The sequence below is a fragment of the Peromyscus leucopus genome, chromosome 16_21 (assembly GCF_004664715.2).
Source record: "Peromyscus leucopus breed LL Stock chromosome 16_21, UCI_PerLeu_2.1, whole genome shotgun sequence".
NCBI classification, from domain to species: Eukaryota; Metazoa; Chordata; class Mammalia; order Rodentia; family Cricetidae; genus Peromyscus; species Peromyscus leucopus.
The window spans coordinates 8925378-8935810 of NC_051084.1; the positions used below are offsets into that span (position 1 = coordinate 8925378).

The 10433-nt window shown below is 61.3% G+C and overlaps 2 protein-coding genes across 3 annotated transcripts; both read left to right on the top strand.

The window, feature by feature from the left end:
• The first annotated feature begins 78 nt into the window (after window positions 1-78).
• Brd2 (bromodomain containing 2) lies at window positions 79-10181 on the top strand. Of its 2 annotated transcripts, none has more exons than XM_028861012.2 (13): window positions 79-555; window positions 2464-3712; window positions 4951-5254; window positions 5840-5977; window positions 6405-6543; window positions 6648-6862; window positions 6949-7323; window positions 7723-7851; window positions 8026-8268; window positions 8373-8632; window positions 8722-9026; window positions 9214-9336; window positions 9487-10181. In XM_028861012.2, exons 2-13 carry the CDS (start codon window positions 3687-3689, stop codon window positions 9618-9620), a joined length of 2391 nt encoding a protein of 796 aa, XP_028716845.1. In that variant the 5' UTR covers window positions 79-555; window positions 2464-3686; the 3' UTR covers window positions 9621-10181. The 2 variants fall into 2 exon arrangements, with proteins under 2 accessions (XP_028716845.1, XP_028716846.1); XM_028861013.2 differs by lacking the exon at window positions 79-555 and adding an exon at window positions 5493-5584 and having other exon boundaries at window positions 2481-3712.
• LOC114686348 (collagen alpha-1(I) chain-like) lies at window positions 2439-3620 on the top strand. Its single transcript, XM_028861011.1, has 2 exons — window positions 2439-2724; window positions 2977-3620. The coding sequence occupies exons 1-2, from the start codon at window positions 2439-2441 to the stop codon at window positions 3618-3620; spliced, it is 930 nt and encodes a 309-aa protein (XP_028716844.1).
• Window positions 10182-10433: the final 252 nt, after the last annotated feature.

Here is a 10433-nt window from a genome sequence, read left to right on the forward strand (position 1 = left end):
CCACGGACCTCGGCGCGGCCCGCGACTCCCCTCCCCCCTCCGGGCCGGTCACACCCTTGCGCCTGCGCACTGTTGTGTTTCGGGGGCCGCGGCGGCCATGCTGAACCCGTACCGAGAGGCGAGTGGGGGGGGGGGAGGGAACGGGGTCGGTCGCAGGCGCGCAGGAGGCCGAGAGTTGGGCGAGGCCGCGGCCTCGGCGGAGGGCTGGGGTCTCGGGACGCAGGCCCGGGCCGCGCCGCCCTCGTGAGCCCCGCGCGCGCGGCCCTCGGGAACGTTCGGAAGCCGCGCCCTCGTGGCCGCGGGCGGGGGGGGACGGGGGAGGAGCGGACACGTGACCCGGCCCAGCCAATCGGAGCGCCGCTGACGTGGTGCGCGGCCCCGATGCTTCCCCCCCACCCCCGGCGGCCGGGGAAGGGAGGGGCCGGGGGCGGCGCCCCCTCCCCCCACGCCGCCGCGGCTTCCGGGGGGTTGACACCCCGGATTCCGTGCTCCCCCCCGGCCGGGGCCGAGGGCGACTTTGGAGCCGCCCCCCCTCCCCGTGGCTCCTGGATCCAGGTGAGCGGGGAGGGGGGGACGGGACCCTGGGGCGGGGACGCCGACCGTCGTTTCGACGCCCAAGTAAAGGTGGGGAGTGGGGGGACTTGTTGGGGTGCAGGGGAGACTCCCGAGGGGGGGAAAAAGACGTGTCTTTCAAACACCTGACAGCCAATGGGAGTGTGGACCGGGGCCAGCCCGAGAGGGCCGGCGGGGGGAGGGGAAGGGCCCACCTCGTGCCCGCCGACCCTTCGGAGGGCCAAGGGGCGAGGCTGCCTGCCGGTCCCCCGCCCGGCCGCCCCCGGGGGTCCGGGGCCCGGGAGCCAGGTGAGAGGGGCCTTGGCGGCCGGGCGGGGTGGGGGACTGGGGGCGCCGGGGTGGGTGGGGTGCGAGCGCGGCCTGGCCGTCCGTCCGCCCGTCCGGGAACCGGTGCCGAGCCCTGGCGCCGACCCGCTCCCGGGGACCCGAAGGCGCGCCGCTGAGCGCCCTTTGTGCCCGCGTCCCATGGCGCGCGGCAGGGCCACGGCCGCTCTCAGCGACTTGGGGGCTTTTCCACGAGGGCGCGGCCCGCGGGGTGGTGTGCCCGGGGTCGGGGAGGCCCGCGGGCTGCTGCGAGCCGGGCCCGGGCGCTGGGCCCGGCCGGTGGCACGGGCGAGCCTCCGGGCTTCCCGGGGCGGCGTGCCCTGGCCGCCCTCCCCTCCCCCGACGGTGGCCGCCCTGCGCGCCGCGGGGGAGGGGGCGGGAGGAGGAAAGAGTTACTTTCCCAGATCACAAGCCGCGGCGCCCTCCCCCGTGACTCATGTGGGGGCAGGGGGGGCCGGCCGGTGACTTTCGGGAATGCAGGGGGCCGGGGCCCGGTCCGCCCTGCCGCCGCCGCCCCCCCTTCCCCCCCCGGCCGCTCCCCTCCCCGGGCCCCGCCCCCACCCCGGCGGCCTCCGTCCCGACCCGCGACGCCCCGGTGCGGATCCTCGGGGTGCAGGCCGGCCGGCCAGGCGGGGTGGGGGCGGGGAGCGGCCGCGGAGTTGCTGTGTCATCGCCCCGCAGCCGCCGCCGCCGCCGCCCGGGCGGGGCGCGCACTCGGGCGACCCGGGGTCTGCGCTCAGCGTGCGGCCCAGAAGACGGGGAGCCCGGCCGCCATGTTAATGCAGGGATGGAGGTGCGAGGTCGAGCGCTGCCGTGGGCGGCGGGGGGTCCGCCCCACGGCAGCCCCTCGCCCACTGCTCCCCCAGGCGCGCACACGGGTCTTCGGGGACGCAGGGGAGCGGGGCCAGGCCCGGGTGCGCCCCGGCGGGGTCACCCGAGTCGCCCCCGCCGCCTGACCTTGGGCTCCGCTCGTTGACCCTACACGAGTCCCTGGCTCCCGGGCCCAGGACGGGGAGCGGGGGAGGGGGCGGACGGTGCTCAAGATGGCTCCTGCCCCTCCTCGGAGGCGGCCGGCGGGGGGTGCGGGGGAGGGCTGCAGAGCCGCGCCGCCGCCGCCGCCTCCTCGGCTCGCCCTCCTCCCTGGCGCTGACCGGCGGAAGAGCCGCTCCGTGGGGAGGACTCCCGGCCGGTGGGGGCGGGGGCGACCGTGCGCCCGCGCTCGCCAGCCAGTGCCGCTGCCTGCGAGCTCTCCCCGCGCCCGCGGGCCGGCGCCGGGGCTGGCGGAGGTAGGTTTGCTTTTAGGGCCGGTGGAGGCCCGGAGCGCGGGGCAGGAGGTGCGTGGGGAGCGGAGTGGGCACGGGGATCGGTAGCCGTGGACTTCGGGGTGGCCCGTGTTGTGCAGTTGGTGTTTACAGCCGTCCGTGGTTCGGGGAGGCCGGGTGCGCCGCGGGCGTCACGGAGCCTAGCGACCTTAGATCGCGCCGCGGGGGGACACGGGGCGCCGAGACTTCGCTCCCGGAAAGCAGGCCGCGGCCTCTAAGATGGCGTCTGTCTTCCTCCTTTCAGAGTCTCCCTGCGGCGGCCGAGAACGCCGGCCCCGCCCGCCACCCCCCTCCCTGCGCCCCGCCGCGCCGCCGATGGAGGAGGAGGTGCGAATGGTGCGGCCAGCCCGCCGCGGGCGATCGGGGCTGCCCGGTGCCCGCAAACCGGGAGGACTCCGTGGGACCCGGCGACGGGGAGAGTGCCACAGCCCCGGGGAGATGGCGCCCGCACGCCTTCGGCCCCCTCCTCCCCCCAGGACTCGCCGAGCCCCAGCGCAGCCAACTGGCTAGGAGACAGGGCGGGCGGCCGCTCGGCTCTGCGGCACTCGCCGGGCCATCGACGCCTTGGAAATGGAGCTGTGACGTCACCCTCTGAGCGGACCAATCGGAAAAGCTCCCGCGAAGAGGCGGGCCTGCCTCCCGGGCTTTGCTTCTTCACGCGCGTGAGCGAGCGAGCACGCGCAGAGGGGCGGGGGAAGGCGCGAGCAGGGTGGCGCGCATGAGCAGCGAAGCTCCGCCCCTCCGGCTATATATAAAGCGCTGGCGCGGGGCTCGGCGGCGCCATTTCGTGCTGGAGTGGAGCGGCCTCTAGGACGAGCCGGAGGAGCCTGCCTGCCGACCGAGCCTCCGGGGGCCGTCCGTGCAATCCACGTCCATCCGCCTGGAAATGGGCTCCGTCTCCGCCCACGGCCGGCCCCGGCGGGCAGTGCAGACCCCATAGGAGCCCCTGCAGCCCCCCTTTCCGGCCCCGCCCAGTCCTCGGAGTCCGTCCACCCCTCTACTCCGCCCTCAAGAGGATTCAAAGATGGAGGCGGCGGCCCTCTGAAACCCCTTGGGGTCCATCCGCCGCCATCGGAGATCTTGCGCGGTTTTGGCTGCCCTCGGCGGCCGGGGCAGGAAGCGGGGACCCCTGCAGACCGGCGGCGGGCGGAATTGACGGCGGAGTCCAGGACCGGGCACGGCCGCGGTCTGCAGACGGCGCTCTCCGCGGCTCGCCGGCCGGCAGAGGCCGCCGCCATTTTCCTGCTGCCGCCGCCCGCGGAGCGCGCCAAGCTGCCGGAGTCGTGCGGAGGGCGGCGCAGGAGACCGCGTTCGCGCCGGCCCGCAGCGCGGCTGCCGTCTGGAGGGCCGCGGGCAGCGGCCGCACCCCCCCTCCCCGGGTTATGCTGGGCCCGGCGGTGAGGGGAGCCGAGGCCACCCGGACTTCGCGCGGCTGAGCGGCGGCGGCGGCGGTTCCCCGAGGTCAAGATGCTGCAGAACGTGACTCCCCACAAGTACGTCCCCGCCGCGTGTGGGAGGGGGCCGGGGGGCGGCGTTCGCGAGCGGCGGGCGGGCGGGCGAGGCGCGCTTCCGCGCCGCAGCTGTTGACGCGAGCTCGCGGAGGGGCTGCGACGGTTTTGAAGCGGTGGCGGCGGCCCAGGTACTGCGTCGAAGCAGCCTGTCAGTTTCCGCGCCGCCGCGGCCCGGGCGGCCTGGATCCACCGCGGGGTGGTGCGCTGTGCGCAGTCCAGCCTTGATTTGTCATCGTGTGGGTGGGGGGTCTCTCTCGGCCACATCGGTGTCGGTGGGGTTGCCATGGTGACAGGTCGAGGGTTTGATGGCGGAGATTCCCACGGAGTATGGATCCTCCCTCCCAAGGCTGGGTCCTGTAGGGTTCGCCTTTGAACGTCTGCTGGCTTTCGGGGACGGTGGGTGTGTTTGGATAGCTCGGTCAGCGAGGAGGGCGGAGCGAAGACCCGGGCTCCATTCACCTCTGCAGATGTAAACAATGAGTCTGGGTCTGTCTCGGGCAGCACCTGGTCCTGAGGACCCACAGGGAGGGAGCGAGCCTGGGCTGGAGCCACCGTTGGCCTTTGCTCCTGCCGTGGCGGTTGGTAGCGACACTGTTTTGTAGCGGGACGTAGTATCAAGATTGGACTTGCTGACCTTGACTGGAGGATGTGTTTTGTGTGTTTTGAAGGGGACTTTTAGGGGATACTTTCCTGGTAGGTCTGGGAGCTACTGTTGAAAGGAGTCTGACAGATGTTTCCTTGTCTTACTTAGGGCTTTTTGTCTGATTCCTACTGTGGCTTTAACTCAAGATTTTGAAAGATGCCAAGATGAATCCTTAGATTTCGTGAAGTTTATTCCCACCCCCTTTTTCTCTTCACTGGCTTCTCTGTCTCAACCACCATGGCAACCATTAAGTCCCTAGCGAGGATGAAGCTTCGCTTTCTTAGCTCCACCCATTTTTGCTTTAGATTCCTCCCCATAAGGCTGGAGTTGTCATGTGACATGTTGGGGTTTTGTATTTATTTTAACCAAGCAGCTCATTGAACTCGAGGATGTAAGAGCTAGATGAAGGTGGGCAACACAAACAGCTATTGAGTTGAGTTGATTTCTGGTTGCGATTCATTTTCATGTGTCCATGACAGCCAAAGCCTGAGTTTATAGGGTTGCTTAGTGCAAGTTAGCAACTTTCTTTGATCTTTCACGTTATTGCCACATCTCATTCGGCTTCCCCTTTTTGCAGGCTCCCTGGGGAAGGGAATGCAGGGTTACTGGGGCTGGGCCCAGAGGCAGCAGCACCAGGGAAAAGGATTCGAAAGCCTTCTCTGTTGTATGAGGGATTCGAGAGCCCCACAATGGCGTCTGTGCCAGCTTTACAACTGACCCCCGCCAACCCACCACCCCCTGAGGTGTCCAATCCTAAAAAGCCGGGACGGGTCACAAACCAGCTGCAGTACCTGCACAAGGTGGTGATGAAGGCGCTCTGGAAGCACCAGTTTGCGTGGCCATTCCGGCAGCCTGTGGATGCTGTGAAGCTGGGTCTGCCGGTGAGTGAGAGCCGGGATTGGGGGCAGGTATGGGGGTGAGCAGGAACGTGTGAGTGGGGGGGTGGGCTCCTAGTGTAGGTGCTGCGGCCCCTAGGGAGTTCCCGTTCTCTTGAGGGCAAATAGCCACCAGAGTTATGGATTCTTGGTCCTTTGTGCTTGTTATCTCTATCTTGGCATCTCTCATTTTGCCCTCCATGTGTCCCTACCTTAACTTTTGTGCCCTGGCTCCATTTTACAGATTCCCACCCCTGGTTGGGAGAGGACCACGGTGGCCAAAATTCTTAGCTTCTTCCTTTCCCTCATGCAGCCCATGGATAGCCATCCCCAGAGGTAATGTCACAGGATGGGAAGCTTCCAGAGTGGGTGGGAGGTGGGTGGCTAGAGAAAGGCTAGGGACCTCCTAGTGGGAATTTAAAAAACCTACTCTAATTTTTCTAGCCCGTAGTTTAATTGGGGCCGCAGTGTGGGGAGTACTCCCTTAGTGGCTAGGGTGTGCGTGCGGGTGTATGTACTTGTCTCTCCGGTCGGTAGTTGCCCTAGAATAGGCGTTTTCTTATGGCGCTGACCTAGCACGTTTCTCTGTAGGATTATCACAAAATTATAAAACAGCCTATGGACATGGGTACTATCAAGAGGAGACTTGAAAACAACTACTACTGGGCTGCCTCGGAATGTATGCAAGACTTTAACACAATGTTTACCAACTGTTATATTTATAACAAGGTAAGTTTTGGCTTTTTAATTTTTTTTTAAAACTCAGAGTGGCTAGTGGGAAGCAGTGCTGTTTCTGGTGGTTTTTATAGTTTTAGCCCTGCTGGAAATGCTATCCAGCTTGTCGTGGTCTAGAGAGCCTGACCTCCAAATGCTGCCTTAGACAGCTGAGGGCTCCTCTGACGAAAGGTTATTTAAGTAGAGCACGGTTCGTATTTGGGGATGGTGGCCCTGTTTCTCAGAAAGCTCCAGGGGCCTGAGAAGAGCAGGATCTGTAACTCATCTGCTGTTGTGTTTTCTGGTGGTGGCAGGATTAGTTCGTGACAGGAATTGGAGAGGAGGGACGCCCTGGGGCTGGGAATTGTTCAGAGAGGGAAATAACGCACCATGGAAATTGACCCTGTGTGTGTGTGTGTGTGTGTGTGTGTGTGTCCTGCAGCCCACCGATGACATTGTCCTGATGGCACAGACACTGGAAAAGATCTTCTTACAGAAAGTGGCCTCCATGCCACAAGAGGAGCAAGAGCTTGTGGTGACCATCCCTAAGAACAGCCATAAGAAGGGGGCCAAGTTAGCAGGTAGGAAGAGGTGGAGCTGGACAGGTGGCTGAAAATGAGAAAGCTGCCCCGGGGACCTGCAGACACGAAGGAATAAAACTCCACGCTGCTGTGTTTTCTTCCAGCACTCCAGGGCAGCATTACCAGTGCCCATCAGGTGCCTGCTGTTTCTTCTGTGTCGCATACAGCCCTGTATACACCACCGCCTGAAATACCCACCACTGTCCTCAACATTCCCCACCCGTCGGTCATCTCCTCTCCCCTTCTGAAGTCCCTGCATTCTGCTGGACCCCCGCTCCTCGCTGTGTCGGCAGCTCCTCCAGCTCAGCCCCTTGCCAAGGTAGTAGAGGAGGGTTTGGGGTGTCTGGGAGGAAAAGGTGTTGATGGAAATGGACCTGGAGTCACCCCTTCCCTACCTTTCTGCAGAAAAAGGGCGTTAAACGGAAAGCAGACACCACCACCCCCACACCTACAGCCATCCTGGCTCCTGGCTCCCCAGCCAGTCCTCCCGGGAGTCTGGAGCCGAAGGCAGCGCGGCTTCCTCCTATGCGCAGAGAGAGTGGCCGCCCGATCAAACCCCCGCGGAAGGACTTGCCTGACTCGCAGCAGCAACACCAGAGCTCTAAGAAAGGGAAGCTGTCGGAGCAGCTGAAGCACTGCAACGGCATTCTGAAGGAGCTGCTCTCCAAGAAGCACGCGGCCTACGCCTGGCCTTTCTACAAACCAGTGGACGCGTCTGCTCTTGGCCTTCACGATTACCATGACATCATCAAGCACCCCATGGACCTCAGCACTGTCAAGGTACCCACGGCATGGGGCAGATGGGGTGCTGAGGCAGTGATGGCATGTAGTAGGCTTTCATTCTGGGTGTCTTGTTTTATAAAATTGTACAAGGCAGAAAAGGTCACACACTTTGAAGTCCTTGTTTTTTACGGTAAGGATAAAATTTCAGCAGTACTAAGAGTTGGGCTAGGGAGATGAGATGTGGGAAAGATGGCCTTGGTCACTTAATGTTTTTTTCTAGACATAGATATCTCTTCAAACCTACCCCAAATACTTGGACTTCAAACTTGAACCCCAGGGCACACAGATCCTTAAGGTCATCCCCACTTGTTCCAAGAGAGGGCTGCTCTTGAGTCGGGTTGGCAGGGAAAGATGAGTCTCTGCCTGTGCAGCTTCTCATGCTGCCTCCTTCTGCAGCGGAAGATGGAGAATCGCGACTACCGGGACGCGCAGGAGTTCGCTGGTGATGTGCGGCTCATGTTCTCCAACTGCTATAAGTACAATCCTCCTGACCACGATGTTGTGGCCATGGCACGAAAGTTACAGGTGAGTGTGTACTTGAAGTTTACGCAGTATCAGGTTGTGGGGAGAGGTTTAATTGGTGCTGTGCATCCAGAGCATGGAAGCCTTTCCCGTCTTTCTTTATCCTGAGTTGGAGCTGGTGTGCTGGGTGGCTGGGCGTCAAACACGGTTTTGAGTCCACCTGTCTTGTCTTCCTAGGATGTGTTTGAGTTCCGCTATGCCAAGATGCCAGATGAGCCACTGGAACCAGGGCCTTTGCCGGTCTCTACCGCCTTGCCTCCTGGGTTGGCCAAATCATCTTCAGAGTCCTCGAGTGAGGAAAGTAGCAGTGAGAGTTCCTCTGAGGAAGAGGAGGAGGAGGAGGAAGATGAAGAGGAGGAGAGTGAAAGCTCAGACTCTGAGGAGGAAAGGGCTCATCGCCTGGCAGAGCTGCAGGAACAGGTATCTCACTAGGCTTCGGGCTTTGATTGGGTCGGAACCATGTGGGTCCCAGTTGTGTGGCTCTTGCTCTTCATTTCCTGTTTCGTCGTCGTCTTCCCGTGTAGCTTCGGGCAGTACACGAACAACTGGCTGCCCTATCCCAGGGCCCAATATCTAAGCCCAAGCGGAAGAGAGAGAAAAAGGAAAAGAAGAAGAAACGGAAGGCAGAGAAACACCGGGGTCGAGTTGGGATCGACGAAGATGATAAGGGGCCTCGGGCACCTCGCACGCTTCAGCCCAAGAAATCTAAGAAAGCGGGTGGGGGTGCCAGTGCTGCTATGCTGGGCCACCCTGGCTTTGGAACTTCGGGAGGAAGCAGCAACAAGTAAGTTTGGACAGTCGTAGGGTATTGTCTAGTCAGCCTCTGCGGCTAGTGAACTGACTGGCGATTGATTTTCTATTTATTGCCCATAGGCTGCCTAAAAAGGCCCAGAAGACAGCCCCGCCTGTCCTGCCTGTTGGTTACGACTCGGAGGAGGAAGAAGAAAGCAGGCCCATGAGTTACGATGAAAAGAGGCAGTTAAGCCTGGATATCAATAAATTACCTGGGGAGAAGCTGGGTCGAGTTGTACATATCATCCAAGCCAGGGAGCCCTCTTTACGTGATTCAAATCCAGAGGAAATCGAGATTGATTTTGAAACACTCAAGCCATCCACACTTAGAGAGCTTGAGCGATATGTTTTATCCTGCCTTCGAAAGAAACCACGGAAGCCCTATAGTGAGTATCACAGGAGGGCTGTCGTTGGCACAGCTCCTCAGAAGTAGTTCTGAGGACAGCAGAGAAGAAACTTGGTGTGCGGGGCGGTGTTGATGATGGGCTCCTTCATATTCAGGAATGGAACTTGGCGGGTCTCGGGTGAGTGAAGGCAGTATTGTATAGTGAATCCTGGCGTTTCCCTCTGTAGCTATTAAGAAACCTGTGGGAAAGACAAAGGAAGAGCTAGCTCTGGAGAAGAAGCGGGAACTGGAGAAGCGGTTGCAGGACGTCAGTGGACAGCTTAACTCCACCAAAAAACCTCCCAAGAAAGGTGAGTATTTCAGACAGCTGAAACTGTCCAGCCTTCCTCCCTCCTTTACGTGGAAGGAACGCTAGCTAGCCACCTTGTGACTGCTCATCGAGTGTTCTGTTGACCAGTGGAAATAAATGTGCCTCGTTAACCTTCAACTTTGTTGTACAGCGAGTGAGAAAACAGAGTCGTCCGCACAGCAGGTCGCAGTGTCCCGGCTCAGCGCTTCCAGCTCCAGCTCAGATTCCAGCTCCTCGTCCTCGTCCTCATCATCTTCAGACACCAGCGATTCAGACTCGGGCTAAGGGGCCAGGCCAGATGGGGCAGGAAGGCTCCGCAGGACCGGACCCCTGTACCACCCTTCCCCACCTCTTGTCCCCTTGCTGTGACACTTCTTCATCTCACCCTCCATAGGAGAGCTGGCTCTGCAGTGGGGAGGAAAGCAGGGACACGGACAAACCAGACTGACTTCCCAGCCCCGTCGGGAACGACCTCGGGTGCAGGGTCCCTGTTGAGGATGATGGGGGTGGGGCAAGGGTATGGGTGGGAGTGGGCATGGCCTGGCACGAGGCCCCCTGAGGCCGCAGCTGTCCTGTTCACTTCTAAGGGCCCTGTTTTTGAGGTTTTAATTTATTTAAGCTAGGTAGGCTGTGAGGGGTAGCACTGCGGTCGGTCCTCCCTCCAGCCTCCGTGGGGAGGGAAGAAGAGGGAGCTCCTTTTTTTACGTTGACTTTTTTTTCTACTCTTCCCTTTTCCTTCCACTCCATTTGGGGCCTGGGGATTTTAAGTCACCTCTCCATTTGGCCTCCCAGACTATCTTTTCTTTCTCTTGATTCTAACTTGTAAATAAAGAAAATATTATTGAAGTTTTGAGTTAATTATCTTAGATTTGTTTCTGAATTAAGTGATTCAAAAAGGAATGACTGTCTTGTACCAAGTCTAATACTTGCTGCTGAGAGGGTTGTTATGTTTGTTAACAGTGCCAAGAATCACAGTTGGAGGTGTGCTGGGCATTACCGTTACCTGTAATACCCCCCCCCCATTGGCCCCCTTGTCTGTCTTTGGAATGCTAGGAATTGAACCCAATCCTGAACGTGCTGGACAAGGACTAGCACTGA

What these genes read in the sequence shown, in the direction of transcription:
- Brd2 (XM_028861012.2), top strand. Translation starts at nt 3,687, where the DNA reads ATGCTGCAGAACGTGACTCCCCACAA. An exon ending in GAAGGGGGCCAAGTTAGCAG is followed by an intron (nt 6,544 to 6,647) that starts GTAGGAAGAGGT and finishes GTTTTCTTCCAG; the next exon opens with CACTCCAGGGCAGCATTACC. An exon ending in CAAAAAACCTCCCAAGAAAG is followed by an intron (nt 9,337 to 9,486) that starts GTGAGTATTTCA and finishes TTTGTTGTACAG; the next exon opens with CGAGTGAGAAAACAGAGTCG.
- LOC114686348 (XM_028861011.1), top strand. Translation starts at nt 2,439, where the DNA reads ATGGCGTCTGTCTTCCTCCTTTCAGAGTCTCCCTGCGGCGGCCGAGAA. An exon ending in AGCCCCAGCGCAGCCAACTG is followed by an intron (nt 2,725 to 2,976) that starts GCTAGGAGACAG and finishes CTATATATAAAG; the next exon opens with CGCTGGCGCGGGGCTCGGCG.